General features: G+C 45.7%; 1 protein-coding gene and 1 pseudogene across 1 annotated transcript; one reads left to right on the top strand and one right to left on the bottom strand.

Annotated features, from left to right (window-relative positions):
* Positions 1-2,129: 2,129 nt before the first annotated feature.
* Positions 2,130-6,203, bottom strand: LOC121449854 (annotated as a pseudogene).
* A 1,130-nt stretch (positions 6,204-7,333) lies between these two features.
* LOC121450134 (zinc finger protein 773-like) lies at positions 7,334-13,872 on the top strand. The gene is made up of 5 exons (XM_041654911.1): positions 7,334-7,638; positions 9,247-9,285; positions 10,593-10,719; positions 11,883-11,981; positions 12,488-13,872. The coding sequence occupies exons 1-5, from the start codon at positions 7,567-7,569 to the stop codon at positions 13,393-13,395; spliced, it is 1,245 nt and encodes a 414-aa protein (XP_041510845.1). The 5' UTR covers positions 7,334-7,566; the 3' UTR covers positions 13,396-13,872.
* Positions 13,873-17,811: the final 3,939 nt, after the last annotated feature.

The raw sequence follows: 17,811 nt of genomic DNA, 5'->3' as shown, positions 1-17,811 counted from the left end.
ACTCTAACCATGAAGGTATAGCCGTAGTCATTCCTAATATGAAGAGTATAATTATGCCTATGAGCAGAGACATGTGACATAAGATCTTCTAGTGTCTGCACAGACTTCTGCCCATGCATGCTTTCCCAGACAGAAGGACAGGACCTTCTGCAGAGGCCTGTGGTGTGATGTGACATGGTGGCGGCCTTGTATTTCTGCCTGGTGTGTACTGGGCTTTTCCCACAGTTGGGTGCTTTCCAGGGACAGCAAGTGGATCCTGTGATAGCAAGTAAAAATGAGACGTGTGTGGGGAAAGCCTAGCAGCAAGCAGGCCTCGTGATGAATGAAAGAAAACAGAAGAATGGATATGAAGCCGACACTAAAGCAGTGGTTCCCAGCCTTCCTGATGCCGTGACCCTTAACACAGTTCTTGATGTTGTGGTGACCCCAGCCATAAAACTATTCTCATTGCTATTTCATAACTGCAGTGTTGCTACTGTTACGAAATACAATGTAAATATCTGTGTTTATCAAGGGTGATCTTTGTGAAAGGGTTGTTTGACACCCAAAGGGGTCGTTACCCACAAGGTTGAGAACCCCCGCACTAAGTTGTGTCAGTGTATCACTGAGGATGGTCTTGAACACCATCCTCATGATATTCCTTTAAATCCCAAGCTCTGGGGATTCCAGCCATGCCTCAATATGTTCTGTTTAAAGGAAGGCTTTCTTAATCGCGAGTGTATGAGAAAAAGGTGAAGACGTAAATAAAGGCGAACCAGGAAAGAGTCAATCATGCGAACTCACAAAACCAGCAAATTCCAAAAAGATATAGGGAAAGAAATGAACAAACAATCCATTCAAACATAAACAACGAGCAGAATTACCAGAATCAACAAATAGCTCCCTGAAATAACCCATCTACTAATTGTCTGCATTCTCTAGTCACAAGACAAAGACCAGCTGTGCGGGTTCACAACAGGGTCTGACTGATCTTGTCTACAATAAATAAATCACTGGCAAAGAGACTGAAAATAAAATATGTAAGACAATATACAAAGCACACGGAAGGCAAACACTATCCATAGGCAGTTAAACTTTCATCTGGTAAATTACCTTACCTAAGATCGGATTAGATAAAACATGCTACAACATATTAATATGAGCACAAATTTGTTAATAACTTGGAGCAATAAATATATGTACTGCTTAGGGTGTGTATAAATAAACATTTTGGGCATGAACAGATAAATATGTACAGATACATTCATTGTGGTTCACTTAAATACCTCATTGTCATCAAAAGACCTGACCCTTAGATAAAAAAAAAATAATTCAAAACAAAAGTAAAGAATTAGATTGCAAGAGATCTTCAGACTATTGCAAATGGGCTGGAAAGGTGAGGGTGGCCCACAGACAGATATGTAGGCAAAACACCTATACACATTAAAATTTAAAAACGAATATTTCAGGGAGCTAGAGAGATGGCGCAGAGGTTAAGAACACTGATGCTCTTCCAGAGTTCAATTCCCAGCGGCCACATGGTGGTTCATAGCCATCTGTAATGAGATCTGGTGCCCTCTTCCAGAGTGCAGGCAAACATGCACACAGACCACTACATGCGTAATAAATAAGTCTTTTTAAAAAGAATATTTCAAACAACAACTTAAAGATAAATCCTCAGCATCCCATTGAGCATATTCTAACATAGACCATATTTTAGGCTATAAATTGTATCATTTGTTTGTTTGGTCATTTTCGTTTGTTTGGTTTGTCTTGGTTTTTCAAGACAGGGTTTCTTGATGTAACAGTCCTGCCTGACCAGTAACTCACTTTGTAGACCAGGCTGGCCTCAGACTCACAGAGGTCCACCTGCCTCTGTCTCCCAAGTGCTGGGATTAAAGGCGTGCGCCACCACTGCTGGCTGTAAATGATATATTGGTTTTTTTTTGGAAATTTAAACAAAATTCACATTTTATTTAGATTGAAACAAACTGTACGAAATTGATTTTATTCTCTAAAAATAACAGTAATATTTTCTTTATTTTTTTAGATAAACCACAAAACATTTATTTTACTAGGTTTTGCTTATAAATCAAGACACGGCGGTAGACATAATCTCATAAGACAAGAAAACAGACAAGTTGGTTGCTTGTATGGGTGGCCTTTGCCTGTCTTCAACATGAAGCAGAAGTGAATTTACCTGTGAAAAGGGCTATGGAAATGTGGGCTCAACAAAGGGATGTAAACAGCAACAACCAAATGGGTTGACAGTGCCTGGCTCTGCCATCACTTGTTCCGCTGAGGTCCTTCCATTCCGAACAAACTATGCTGAAACCTGCTTGCTGACCTCATAGACTCCTTTTGTAATTCCTGCGACTGATCATCATACAACTGGATTCTGTTGCTTTTCTTCCTTTCTTTTCTGCTCTTGCAGTCCTGAGGCGTGCGCTTGCATGTGCTCAGCAAGTGCTCCAGCTCCACTGAGCTATTCCTCGGCCCTTGTTCTTTTTTGAGACAGGCTCACTATGCAGCCCAGGCTGGCCTAAAACTTTTAATCCTCATGCCTCTGCCTTCCAAATGCTGCTAATACAATTTTAAATATCTATAACCCCTACAGGTCAAAAGTCAGTGGTGCACTTCATCATAACACATTGTAAAATGTATCTCTCACAAAATTCCTTTTTCAAAGACCTGATAACGCAACACCTGACAACTAAATCCACAATAATTTTGACATTCCCAATGCCAACTCCTAGAACAGACAGGTATGGAAAGCATGAGAGTTCAAACAGGGGCCAATACGTGGACTACCAACAGCTAGTGACGCATTCAACTGGAGGTCCCTCAGCAAAGATTGCGGTGGTTAACTGACCTACTATACCTACGGCTTTTCTTCCAACAGCAACACAAAAACAACAGTCATTTTAGAAATCTTTTTAGGCATTTTAATGGTTTCTGAATTATTTGTAGGAAGCTCTAGTTTATTTGTATAGAGTTTTATATATGTGTCCACCATTAAATCCAGATCATGTTTTATATCAAAATTTATGTTAAGCAAAGCCAGATTACTTGACTTCTGGTCTTTCAAAGTGTTCTGCAGATACGCCTTGAGATGCCTTCATCCATTATCATAGCGCTCATTCTCAACTTTCACCACAGGGAAAATACACCGGACCTTCAGCAAGGCATACACATTGGGGAAAAACGTGATTTCAGGAAGATGGAGGGCTTCGTAAACAGTGCATGGGAGCTCGATATCTTTGCCTCAGTGTTTCCACTTGATTCTCCAACAGTGCAGCTCGGCTGAGAGCGTGCCATGATTGGGCAGGTCACTGTACACGTCAGCGTGGTGCTCCTCTGATGTGTTGAATTTGAGCTGCCCCATCACCGAGGTTACCAGGGCCAGGCATTTCAGAGCTTTGAGGGGCTGCCCAGAAAATATATCTTTCAGACCCTGAATAATGTGCTCCACTCTTGGAACACTGCAGGTGTCTTTATAGTAACTCTCAGAGGTAAGCTGAGATTCCAGGTTACCTTGCCGGGCCCTCAAGCATTTCCCTGGGAGTTTCATTTGAATGTCAAGTTTGGTTGCTAAATTTGTGGCTTCCTTAAACCAAAACTCATGCTAAACTTCAATGTTCTCCATCACCTCCTTAAGTGAATGCAGTACTGCAGTCAGGCTACTGGCTGCAAAGAAGACATCCAAGGTTTGTGCCTGGAGATTCTTCCCACAGGCTCTCGTAAAAGATAACACGTTTTTAAGAACAACAACGGTAACAATGAAATCAAAATCTGTCACTGCACTACAGAGTACAAATGCTCGTCCAGCTATACAGTTCCTCCTAATACTTGTGTTGCTGTTTATACCATCTAAACATAGAACAAGTGCTTGCCGATCCACTAAGTTGTCAAAGGCACCGTGCCTGCCTGTCCACTAGAGATGGCAGATCTCCTTCAGTTCTTCACCTCGCTCTTCACTGTTGGAAAAGAACAGAGATCACGCTGCCAAGTTCTAAGAGCAGCTCTGGCGACCAGTGGAAACAAAAATAGACTTCCTGGATCGTCCCTAAAGCCACAGACACCCAGATCCCAGGGACAGACTTTGCCAGCCACGCCTATAAGGCACAGGAAGAGCTGCGGGTGTTTTTCTAAAAGTCTGGAAGCAACAGCTTTCATTTGGGGAGAAAATCCACTGGACACAATGTAGGCCTGACCACGGCAATACTCCATATTCAATCCCCACTTCTCAGTTATTGTAGTGTGAAATTTCACAGCCAAAATCTCTGCATCAGCTTCACATGGCAGGAAGCCCACAAACTCCTCCCTCAGCACGGGCAGGTGCTCTTCTCCTTCTGTGTCCACATCTTCCGTAATGACAGAAAAGAAGGCCGAGTCTCACTTCCCTGAGTGTCTCCTCCCGGACGCGGCCCTCGCAATTCTCCAGCATCTATCTCTGCTGAGCTTCAGAGCAGAAGAGCGTGTTCACCGCTGTGGTCTCAAATCGCTTCCGCAGGACCTCTGTTCCAGAATTGATCGGGTACTCCAGTAAGGTCTGAAAATTGTCTGGAGCAAGGAGGACTTCTGGGATCTCATCAGCCTCGTGCCCATCCACGGTATGTTCTGCTTTCCCATGAGAGTCAGAATCTCATGCAACGACTTGAGGTACTCTTTGTGTCCCTCCTCTTCGAGGATTAGACACGCTTCCTCCATCCTGCTGGTTCCCCGCTTCGGCACTGGGGTTCTGAGCACTGCTGTTAGTTTCCTGTTCTTGTTCAGAGGTTTCCTCAATTTTTTTCTGTTTTAGTGTCCTGATTTCATCTTCACTCAACTCTTTTATTCGTTTTCTGTGTCTGCTGTGTGGATTGTTGAAATGACTGGTGAGATCGAATTGCATTATCTCGAAGATAAGGACTAGTTCTACAGATCACAGAGGTCTCAAAGTGTTTGGCGCATAGTCGATAATGCTTATTTCGCTGACTGGGTATTTTGTCTTCTGAGTCTGCTCTCCTACAATTTTCAACCACTTCTGGCATCTCGCCGTGTCCAGAGGGAACCTGAAGAAGACAAGGTCGAAACTGCAGTTGGGGGCAGCTCGGGCAGTTCGGCTTGGTCGCCCAGTCCCGCCCTCCCCTCGCCGCCACTTCTGGGCAGCACACCGCCCGCTGGGCCTGTAAATGATATCTTAATAAATACGACAGAGTCAAAATCATTATTATATCTACTCAGATCACAGTGAAATAAAAATAAATGTCAATAGCATAAGAAAAAAAAAACAGAAAAATGCAAAGCAAATGCATTTGTACACTGCTCTTGAGTGACCAGTGGGTCAATGAAGAAACGAGAAGGAAAACATAAAAATTCTTAAAATCAAACGGAAATGAAAATACCACTTACTGCAGGATGATGTAGGCTCAAGATTTTATCTCCAGCACTTGGGAGAAAGGCAGGCAGATCTCTGAATTTGAGGTCAGCCTGCTGATCAACAAAGTCTTCTAGGACAGCCAGAGAACATAGAGAAGAAGGAATATAGAGAAACCCTGCTGAAATTTTTTTTAAAAAAGGGAATAAAGAAAAAAAAAGGAAAAGGAACATACAAGGCACTTGTTCTAATAATAGACACATAATAACATAATAGACGCCCGTTCTAAAGGAGGGCTGATAGGAATGAGAGCTGTATTACTTTCCTCATTGATATGACTGGGGGCATGTACAGGGACTTTTCTATCCAAGGCTTAGAATCAGTCACTCCATGGCAGCGTAGATTTCAGACCTGTCTAGGTGTCAGAGGATAAGACCTTTCTCCTCTCCCACCTTCCTGCTTTTTTTGGTTTTCTTTTAGAGAGAGGGTTTGTTGTATAGCGTTTCTTTCTTTTTGATCCGTTTGCCTCTGCCACCACCGCCGGCTTGTGTAGCACTGCCAGTCCTGGGACTCCCTCAGGTTAGTCTTAAACTCAGATTCACCTGCCTCTGCCTCCCACATGCTGAAATTAAAAATGTACACCGCTGTGTATGGCTAACCTTCCAGCGTTCCTGCGCAGTCTCCTCTGGGTAATGTAGGTCACAGCGTGCACCACGGAGACCCGGACAGTTGTAGAAGAGGAACGCGGAGAAGCCCTGTGCAAGAAATTAGCCGAACTCCTGCGGACACAGTTGTGGTTACAGAAGCGCCAGTGTTCCCGTTTCCCCGAGCAGCTGCCCCGCAAATCTCTGCTTCTGAAGCGCATCCTCAGGGTCACAGCAAGATGGCTTCCAATTGTTCATCCCCAAATTTCCCTTCGCACAATTGAAAAGTTATTCCTGACGACTCCATACTAGTGTGTAAAAATGAGAAGTATTGCCGGGCATGGTGTCGCATGCCTTTAATCCCAGCATTTAGGAGGCAGAGTTCGAAGCAGGCTAGCCTGGTCTACAGAGAGAGTTACAGGATAGCCAAGGTTGTTATACAGAAAAACCCTGTCTCAATAAAACAAAACAAACAAAAACTGTGGGGGTAGGGAGGGGGAGAAGCTTCTGAATCTAGAAATCCTTGATCTGGACTGGAGAGGTGGCTCCGCGGTTAAGAGCACCAGCTGCACTAGCAGAGGTCCCGCCCAGGGACCGCACAGTGGCTCACAACGTCTGTAATGAGGTCTGATGCCCTCCTCTGGTTTGCAGTCATACATGCAGGCTATATACTGTATACCTAATAAGTAGATTTGAGGGGGGCATTGAGATAGGGTTTCTCTGGCTGGTCCTGGAACTAACTCTGTAGACCAGGCTGGCCTCGAACTCACTAAGATCCACCTGTCTCTTCCTCCCAAGTGCTGGGATTAAAAGCGTGAACCACCAACGCCCGGTCATAAGTAGATCTTTTTTAAGAAAGGAAAAAGAGGGAAATCCTTGATTTCAGTATGCTTTGTCCTCTTCCGTGGTCACTTTCCTGTATTTAGTGGCAAGGACCTGGCAAGTACCATTTCACACAGGCACAAGTCTCACATAGAAAAGTCAACATTGCCCCGTTTCATGCATTTCTGAACAGTAAGCAAAACAACAAGGTCTCACTATGTAACCCTGCCTTGACTGGAACACTCTATGACAGGCTGGCTTCTAAAACCCAGAGCCCTACCTGTCTCTGCCTGCAGTTTGGGAGAGTTCCAGCAAGCTTAGCCTTGTAGCTCATCCCCTACTATTTCTAACACACACACAACTCACCTCAGGCAGAAAATATTGGCTCATCTATAATTAAAATATTCTCCACACCAGTTCCATGAAGTCCTCGGAAACTGCTCATGGGCAGTCATGTCCAGAACTGACATTTAATCCTATTTGTACTACATTGCCCAGAAAACATTGCAAGAAGCTCGACCAATGAAAATCGGTAGATCAGTGACGACAAGAACCGCTGGGCGGGACTTTGGGCTGTATGTGAAGGAGATTCTTTGTAACTTCCTGGACCCGTCAGTATGGTTCACTGAGAACTGGTTTCATCTGCTTTGCCCATGATAAGAAAACCGGAGCCTTAGAAGCATTAGTCCTTCGTCACAGAGCCGGATCTGAGGTTTATGACGACACCTGTGACCCGATCCGGGCTTGAAGTAGGAATAAGCCATGTCCCAGGGCCCCACCATTCTGTGGAGCCCTATGGTGATCGTGGAGGCTGCGGGTGGAGCCCTGCCCCAGGTGAGTGCCTCGGGATCGCCCGCCTACCTACAGCTTTGAGATCTGGGTCAGGAGCCAACAGGACAGGCCCCGTGTCCCCGACTGTAGGACACTGATGGACGAGATCATGGTTTTGACATCTAAGTGCTAGAGAGAGATCCCTTCTGACTCTCCGTCTGGTAGACCATACATCCAAAGACTTGCAGGCCCACGTGAGCTCAAAGACAGAAGCCCTGGAGTGACCCCTGCTGGCATTAGATGGGGGTGGGGGGGTAGGGCAGTTGCAGAGATGCTGGTGACCACGGAAGATATGAACAGAGAAGAGACTTGATCTATTCAGAATTTTTCAAACTCCCCAGGGAATATTGGGCATGGATAAGGTGATGTGGATGGAGACAGAGAACTTTGAATCTTTGGGTATATCCTGTGGACTGATGCAGGAATTGGGGGTGTAGACCATAGAGGTAGGGAGAGGCTTCAGATATCTGATAGATTTTTTTTTCTAATTTTTTTTTCCTTCTGAGACAGTAATACTGGCAGTCCTGGAACTCGCTATGTAGAACGGGCTGGATTAAAGGCATGGCCTCCTGCCCCGGGCCTCTCTGATAGACATTAAAGAAGTACTTTCTCTTCCTTTCCTTTAAATTTTTTCGTGTGTGAAAGCACTCAGCATTTGAGTAAAGTCTATTGTGTACACTCACTGTTCTCCCCTTTGAACTCACTATGTGACTGACTGGCCAGTGTAGCCCATGCTGCCCTCAGACTCCCAGAGATCTGCTTTCCTCCGCCTCCCATGTGGTGCACCCCTATGCCTGCCTAATACCGTGTGCCCCACCCCCAACACACACACAGGCTTCCTCTGTTGGCTGAAAGAGGCATGGGCCACCACCACCTGGCTCCTAAATTCTCAATTAAATGTAGGTAGATCCAACCATATATTCTGAAATAACCGTTTCAGTGTTTGTGAAACTCTTTGACACAAGTGTTAGTCGTGTGCCCAGGAAAAGCCTGCAGTGAGTACTTGACGCGTAGGACTGAGTTTGATACAATGATTTTCCTTTAGAGCTAGGACTGTGGTGGTGTGGATGAAATGGCACTCAAAGGCTCATGTATCTGAATGCTTAGTCACCAGGGAGTGGCACTATTTGAGAAAGACTGAGGAGGTGTAGCCTAGTTGGAAGACGTGTGTAGCTGGGAAAATATGCCAATGTCATTCTCTCTCTCTCTCTGTCTCTCTCTCTCTCTCTCTCTCTCTCTCTCTCTCTGTCACTCTCTGCTTGCTGCTTCTATATCAGGATGTAAAGCTCTCAGCTACTGCCTGTCTGCTTCCCACCCTGATAAGGATGGACTAACCCTATAGAACTATAAGGAAGCCCCACTTCAATGCTCTTGTAAGATTTCCCTAGGTCATGGTGTCTTGTCGGTAATTAAGACAAGCTGCCATGCCATTCTTATCCCCAGAGAATGAGATTGACTCCTTGTCCAAGGTCACCCAGTGAGGGACACTATTAAGGGATGGAGCCCATGGGGCAGTTGGGTGAACCCACCTGCAGGTGTTTGAGGGGACTCGGATGAACCTTTGGGATACCAACACCCTCGTTCTTTACTCACAGTCTTGTTCATTCACAGGTTTCCCATTATTCATTGAAACCCGCCAACCAGGAAGAGGTAAGTGGAGGGTGCCCAGGAATCACAGCCCTGAGTGTTCACAGAAGAGACCTCTGTGAGGGCTGGAGAGATGGCTAAAAGGTTAAGAGCATTGCCTGCTCTTCCAAAGGTCCTGAGTTCAATTCCCAGCAACCACATGGTGGCTTACAACCATCTGTAATGGGGTCTGGTGCCCTCTTCTGGCCTGCAGGCATACATGGAAAGAATGCTCTATACATAATAAATATAAAAAAAAGAGAGAGAGACCTCTGTGATTGTGGTGTCCTGGGATTCTCTCTATCCTTGCATTGGATTTCCTGGCAGGTACTCAGAATGTAAGGCCCCCATGTCCACAGCAGGGAATACAGGGCCGGGCTTCTATTTATGGCAACCATGGGCTTAAGTTTCAGAGGTCTTAAAGCTCCAGTGATGAGCATCAGAGGATGCCTGGAAGTGAGATGGCGGGGAATGCTGAGAACCCTCAGGTGTGCCTGAGGGCTGCTGGGTTTAGTGGGAGGTAGGGGTTGGGAGCACAGTGGCTGAGGGCTGGGCTTGCATCCTGCGATGGAAATGCAAGTTCAGTGTGCAGACTGATGTGTGTGCTGTGGAGTAGGCATAGGTGGTTTCCTGGCCTTCCTGCATGGGACAGAGTGGGCAACAGCGACCCAAATGGGGTCTGTGTGAGGCAGATGGTTGGGAGGAGCCCATGTGAATTCTCTGGTAGAAAGGAGGAACTTTCCCTGGCATCCTTCAAGCTTGGATTGACTCCAGCTGTGGAGGTTTCGATGCACATGCCCCACCTCCCATAGGCTCATAGACTTGAGTACTTGGGCCCCATTGGTGGAACAATTTGGGGAGGATTATGAGGTGTGCCCTTGCTGGAGGAGATGTGTCACTGTGGGCTTGTAGGTTTCAAAAGGCCATGCCATGCCATTCCCAGTTAACTCTCTCTGCCTGGTACCTGTGGTTCAGGATATGAGGTCTCAGCTGCTGCTGCAGTGCCGTGCATGGCTGCTGCCATGAGGGTCATGGATTCACTCTCTGAATTGTAAGTCCCCAAGAAACTTTTTGTTCCGTAAGTGCCTTGGTCATGGTGTCTCTTCACAGTAATAGAAAAGTAACTAAGACACCATCTATCCACCTGCCTGTTCTTGCTGAGTGCTGCACAGAGTGGTCAGTGGGACCCTGAGGACAGACTGATGATGTCACAGCTTCAGAGCCTGGCACCCTCTGAGATAGGAGGCCAAGTGGGAGTGACCGTCTTGAGGATGGCGAGAGTCTCTGACAAGGTGGCTTCATAGTAAACTCGACTTTCCCGGTTGTGGCAGGGCTGTGTGTCCTTTGAGGATGTGGCTGTGTACTTCTCCTGGGAGGAATGGAAGCTGCTTGATGACTCCCAAAGGCTCCTGTACCGGACTGTGATGACAGAGATCTTCGAACTTGTTTCCTCGCTGAGTAAGCCCCCCATCCTGTTAAAGCATATCTGTATGGGCTTGGCTTTTTTTCTTCTACAGAGAGATGTATCCTTCTCAAAGCTAGCCTGTGAAGTCTCAATCTTTCCTCCCACTGTCCTGTAGTGGAAAATACAGGTTATAGACTCAGGCTTGTTACATAATACCTTTTCTCTCTTAAGAAGAGTAAAGGCGGGCTGGAGAGATGGCTCTGTGGTTAAGAGCATTGCCTGCTCTTCCAAAGGTCCTGAGTTCAATCCCCAGCAACCACGTGGTAGCTCACAACCATCTGTAATGAGGTCTGGTGCCCTCGTCTGGCCTGCAGATATACACACAGTCAGAATATTGTATACAAAATAAATAAATATTTTTTTAAAAAAAGAAGAGTAAAGGCAAACAGGAATCATAATCAGTTTGAGGTGACAATATTTGTCTGTGTGGTAAGTTACGCAAGGGCTCCTGGTACTCACTGTATTAACCAAGCTGGCTGGAACTCAGAGAGATCCTCCTGCCTCTGCCTTCCAAGTGCTGGGATTAATGCTTTGTGCCACTAGGGGGTTGGGAGTCTCAACAGTGATCAGTCTTGTAAATACATGGCATCTCCTTGACCCAGATACTTCTCTCTCCTTCTAGGTGGCATGCTGTTGACCAATTTTTCTGTCCCACCAAGTCCCACATCCATTTAGTCCCAAATAAACACACAGAGGCCGCATTAATTATAAACTGATTGGCCCATTAGCTCAGGCTTCTTATTAACTCTTATAACTTATATCAGCCCATAATTTTTTCTGTGTTAGCCACGTTGCTTGGTACCTTTTCGGCAAGGCAGTCACATCTTGCTTCCTCTGGGTGGAACTGCAGACTGAATCTTGCCTCTTCCCAGAATTCCCATCTGGTCACCCTCCCTATACTTCCTGCCTGGCTACTGGCCAGTCAGCGTTTTATTAAAATGTAGTTGACAGGGTACAGACCATTGTTCCACAGCAGCATGCCTTGTGTCTGCAGGTGGCAGGAGTTGTGGAACTGATGGGCTCATTGTTTGTTTTTCTTGCAAGATACTCTTATAAGGATTGTTCTCATTAGGTGTTTTTACTTTGGATTATTATGGGTTAGAGGATCAGTCAGTCCTTGTATGGAACACTCACTTCTTGTATCATTTAACTTTAGGACTTGAACTTTCTGGGATCAAGGACATAACTAAGGTGGAGTCTTGTGGCGATCTCTCCGTACCTGCACTGAGATTCACGACCCCATGTTTGTGGACAGGTACTTGGAGGGTAGAGATTGCAGATGCATGCACCCATTATTCTGAACCAGGACTGCCATCACCCCGCCCCCCACATATCAGTCTCTCATGTTTTGCCCGTTGCTTGCACACTGTGAAACTCAGGCTCTCCTTGGTGGTACGGTGCATCATACCTAGGCAGTCCTGAGTGCAGGACTTCAATTGCCATGTCTTAGGGGCCTGGACAGCCTTCCGCACTGTGTCCTGCATCTTCAGCAGCAGCGGCTTGTGGAAAGCTATTGCGGAGGACAGTGTTGAGGTTCACAGCGCTTCTCCCCGTGGTTCACTCCATGCTGTGTTCTTGCTGTCCCTAAGGTCCCTGGGTCCTGTGATGTTGACAAATGCAGCGTGGCCGTGGGTCCCTGCCACCCTGAAGTAGCCCCCTTGTTCCGTAAGAAATCTCAGAACACTGTTAGTCATACGTGCTGTCTGTCTGTCTGTCACTCGACAGTCTCCATGCCGTTCATCAGTGTTTCTCTGTGTTCAGGTTGTTGGATCAAAGTGGAGAGTGAAGCGTCCCCCTTTGAGCAGAGTCTGTCTGCGGAAGGAGACCTTAGTGCCTCCGTGCTCCAACAGCAAGTGCTGAGCTGTGCTGAGGCGCCCTTGCTAAGTGCAGACAACGCCATGATCATCCAGACTTCCTCAGGTCTTCTCACGTATCAGGTGACTTCCAGTGTTGGGGAGACACCCAAGAGCACTGAGAGTGGAGAGGCCATTCACCCCGAGAAGAAGAACTGCAAATGCAGTTACTGTGGCAAAGTCTTTACTAGTATCTCTCACCTTAATCGGCACTGGAAGATACACACTGGAGAAAAGCCGTTTCAGTGCAGCGAGTGTGGGAAATCCTTCAGCCAGAAAGCCTTTCTCATCAAGCACTTCAGAATGCACACGGGGGAGAAGCCGTATAGGTGCAGCGAGTGTGGCAAAGCCTTCAAGCACAATATCTCCCTCATCTCCCATCAGGGACTGCACACGGGAGAAATGCCTTTCAAGTGCAACGAGTGTGGGAAGTCGTACAGGAGCCGAGAAGGCCTTAAAGTGCATTATCGGTTTCACACTGGGGAAATGCCTTTTGAGTGCAGTGAGTGTGGGAAGTCGTACAGGAGCAGGGAAGGCCTGTTGAATCATTTCTACAGTCACACTGCAGAAAAGCCTTTCAGCTGCAGCGAATGTGGGGAGGATTTCACCCAGAACTCCGACCTCATTGAACATCTTACAGTCCACGGCAAACCCTTCAAGTGCAACGAGTGTGGGAGAGTCTTCAATTCAAGTTACAACTTCGTCAGACACATGAAAGTTCACATTGTAGCCAAGCAGTATGCGTGCAGGGAGTGTGACAAAGTGTACTGCAGTAGCTCTAGCCTGTATAAGCACCGCAAGATTCACACTCGATAAATAGCTATGGAGGGCCCCGGGGTAAGAAGTCCCTTACCTGAAATCTCCGCGGAACACAAGTGACGGATGCTTCAGAGCACATGGCGGCACCGTTCACACACCTCCAACCCGTTAAAGCGGCGAGGTCACTGGGCTAGGATGTGTCATGAACCCATGGATTCAGGGATCCGTGTTTGAGGCCTCTGATTAGAAGTCTTCTGGAAATACCGTGACCCTACGTAGGTTTCTGAGTGCAGAGATTGTAGGGGACAGCGCCGGCCATGGCGGAACTTCAGGTCCCGAACCTGACCTTCAGTGAGAAGTTCTGAGAGGGCTCCTGCGGACTCGGTGTGGTTGGGGTAGGGGCAGTGACCTTGGATCTGAAATGAAACTCGACTTCTCCTTTTACTGAGTGTTACAGTGCCCTGAATAAATGCTTGTCTTTCCTGCTCTGTAGTCTTTCAGGACTGCTTAGTTTCAGGAGAGTTATCCTTGTTGCTATTGCTGTTAGATTCATTTTGTTTTTGTATGAGTGTTTGGTCGCATCTATGTATGCACACCACATGTGTGTCTGGTTCTGACAAAGGTCAGAAGAGAGCACATTCTCCCCGAGGAACTAGAGGTACAGATGGTTGTGGATCACAGTGGCAATGCTAGGAAACCAACCCCTTGTCCCCCGAAAGAGCACCCACTGAGCTGTCTCCAGCTCTGATTCGCACACTAGTTTTGATGGAGAGCAGCTCCACGGTGTCCCTCATGATCTCATGTTGAAGTGTAGCCCAAATGCTTTCATTTATGTGTGTGCCTGTCTATATGTGTGTGTGGTACCCGAGGAAGTCATTGATCCCCTGGATCTGGAATTACATATGGCTGTGAGCTGTGTGTGTGCTGGGAGTGGAGCCTAGGTCTTCTGCAGGAGCTCTTTTTTTCCAAGACAGGGTTTCTCTGTATAACAGTCCTGGCTGTCCTGGAACTCACTTTGTAGACCAGACTGGCCTCAGACTCACTGATAGCCTCCTGCCTCTGCCTCCCAAATGCTGGGATTAAAGATGTGCACATATGTAGTTTTTTGAGGTATGTCTTCAAATTTTGTGCTTTTCTTGGTTTCCCGTGTGTGTACATGAGTGTATAACTCAGCACAGCGCTATAGTATTGTTTTAAATTTTTATGTGCATGTGTGTGAGGGTTTTTTCTTGTCTATTATTTTGGGGGACAGGATCTCACTTTATAGCCCTGACTAGCCTGGAACTCCATGTAGACTAGCTTGGCTCTGAGCTGACAGAAATACGCCTCTTGAATGCTGGGGTTAAGGTGAGTGCCACCACACCTGGCTTTGTTTTGACATGTCTTACTATTTCTAAGAACAAGTATCAAAGTCCATTTCCCTCTGCATCCTTTAGTGTCTTATGACAGACCTGTGTGCCTGTCTGGCCTCAGGCTCTTGAGTCCCATGAGCACTGGGACTCCCATGAGCACTAACACGCGTTGATCCCACTGGGTAAGAGTTAGGTGTTTTTAATGCAGTTTTTGAGTCAAATTTGAAGCAAGCCTTACTTTCTCTGCCACTTAAAGAATTAAAAGGCAGGAAAAATCTCCAGTTCTACAGACAGCAGCAGGAAAAGTCTTAAACATGCAGATGTGAACAGACAGCATCAGCCAGTCAAGAAAGGGATGAGGAAAAACATACAGCAAGCACCTGGGGTATGGGGCACTCTGGAAGTCGAAGCCCAGCCTCTCCTTGAGGGCTGTTTTTCTCTTTCCTTTTTCAAGTCTTTGAAGGGTCTTCTAATCCCGTGGGGGCAAGAATAAGGCTACTACCACAATTTTTGAGCTGAATTTGGCCAGGTCCGTACCTGGGATTCCCAGCATGTGGCACCAAAATACGTTAGAGGCGTATAAAGGTAAAACCCCTACCTTCAACCAGTTGGGGGCAAGCATACATCCTGACATACTTCCTGCTTATGTACCTCCCATGCAGTGTAATCAAACACGTCCTGCGCAGTTGGGGCAACCAGCCTTGTTTACAGGAGTGAAAACATGAGCAACAACCACCAGCATTCCAGGAAGTTATCGGTCCTTGGGCAAATGAGGCTTAGAGGTTAGAGGCATTTTTTTTGTTTTGTTTTGTTTTTTTTTTTTTTGTTTTGTTTTTTGTTTTTTGAGACAGGGTTTCTCTGTGGCTTTGGAGCCTGTCCTGGAACTAGCTCTGTAGACCAGGCTGGTCTCGAACTCACAGAGATCCGCCTGCCTCTGCCTCCCGAGTGTTGGGATTAAAGGCGTGCGCCACCATCGCCCGGGCATTTTTGTTTTATAGATGGCTTGAGCACAGTGATTTAAACTTAAAACAGCACTTGAGTCCTCAGACACACTTGGCTGTTCTCAGTTCTCAACACTCTTACCTTAACATGTCAAGGCAGCAGAAATGCCTCCGTCTTGACAGACTGAGGACAAAGTTCTGCGGTACATATCTTCCCTCCCAGCAGCACTGGAAAGTCAGAAGTGGGCAGATCTCTCTGAGTGTGAGGCCTGGTGTACATAGTAAGTTCCAGGACAGTCAGGACTATGTAGAGAGACCCTGTCCCCTGTCTCAAAACAAATAAACAAATACATAAATATAACACTTTAATCAAATGCCAAATGTTTTCAAGCAAATGTTAAGATCTCATAATAATGTTACTTCAATTATGTTTTAACTGCCCATTTGTGTGTGAATATTGACCCAGTGCTGTTTCAACAAGAACTTCCTAGAAAATTGAGAGCGAGAATGACTAAATACTGCCGGCCCTGAGGGTCAGCTCTGGTTTCAGCTGTTAGGGGTCCACTCCCAACGACAGAACTGTGCTGAGAGTCCTCCCGCCGAGACGCGGTCATCCCTCTGCGTAAGTCTGAGGAGGTGAGGCACGAATAGGCTGCTCTAGCTGCATGACTAACCTTGCTTTTCTCCTCATCAGGAATAAAGCTATGTTTAAATATAGGTTCCCCTGTGGAAAAAGGATAGTAAGAAGATACAACAGGGCCAGGATTCCCAGAGCTTGAGAAGCTGTGGATCTCTGCTGAGTTCAAAGCTAGCAGGAATACACAATGAGACTTTGTCTCAAAAACAAAAATTAAAAAAAAACCCAAACTTTTATTTATTTTTTTTATTTTTTTTATATTTATTTACTTATTATGTATACAATAGTTTGTCTGTATGTATGCCTGAAGACCAGAAGAGGGCGCCAGACCTCTTTACAGATGGTTGTGAGCCACCATGTGGTTGCTGGGAATTGAACTCAGGACCTTTGGAAGAGCAGGTAATGCTCTTAACCACTGAGCCAACTTTTTAACAATGCCGCAAAACTTAAATTTTTATATAACATCAAAAATTTGAAAAGTACCAGACATTTCATACAATATAAAATATTCTATCTGGTGGCAGTACCAGCTTTAATCCCAGCACTCAAGAGGCAGAGGCAGGCAGATCTCTATGAGTTTGAGGTCAAGCTGATCTACTGACCAAGTTCCAGATGGCCAGGGCTACATGGGGAAATCCCATCTCAAAAAAGCCCCCCCCCCCCAAAAAAAAAGGTCAATAGTTCTGGACCTAGTAAACAAAATAAATATAAAGTTAGACATTCAAAAAATCTCCAAGACTGAATAATTCACTGGACAATGCTACAAAACATTATAAAAAGACATAGCACCAATTTTACAAACCATTTTCCAAATAAACAAGAGGAAGACATAACCCCCAAGTCATACTGAAAGACGGGTACGGCTCTGACACCAGACAATGTCAAACGAGACGATGATGACAGCATATGCATCACTCAGGAAGTTAGAAAAATTTCAATAAAATACTAGCAAGTATTAACAATACAAAATCTAACAAAAGTAAACTGTATGGCTATTCTCAGAATGCAAGTCTGGTTTAATATTTAAAGCTTAATGTGAAGCATCACATCAACAGACAACTCATCATCACATTGATTCACACATTTGATGAATTCCAACACCCAGTAACAAACACATCTCAGCAAAAGGAAATTTCCGACATTTGATTTAAGACACACACCTTACTTTAACATCACTTATGAGACACTGAGCACATCAGAACCAAGTACAGGTGCATTCTCACTGGTCTTAATGTCATACTGGAAGTGTTAGTGCAATACAAAAAGAAATATAAGCTATACTGATGAAGCCAGGTGGTGGTGGCGAACACCTTTAACCGCAGCACTTGGGAAGCAGAGGCAAGCAAATTTCTGAGTTTGTGGCCAGCCTGGTCTACAGAGCAAGCTACACAGAGAAACTTTGTCTTAAAAAACAAAACAACAAAAAACCATTTAGATGAGAAAGAAGAAAAACTATTTGTTTATAGACATTTATCTGTTTACTATTTTAAGGATTCTCAAAATTTCTTTACATGGTTAGAGATACTTCATCAAAGTTGTAGAA

This window comes from Microtus oregoni, unplaced genomic scaffold (assembly GCF_018167655.1).
Source record: "Microtus oregoni isolate MIOR12 unplaced genomic scaffold, Mior012 000006F_ref0000085, whole genome shotgun sequence".
Classification (NCBI taxonomy): Eukaryota; Metazoa; Chordata; class Mammalia; order Rodentia; family Cricetidae; genus Microtus; species Microtus oregoni.
Note: the sequence above shows the minus strand (reverse complement) of the source record. Positions and strands in the feature narration are given on the sequence as shown.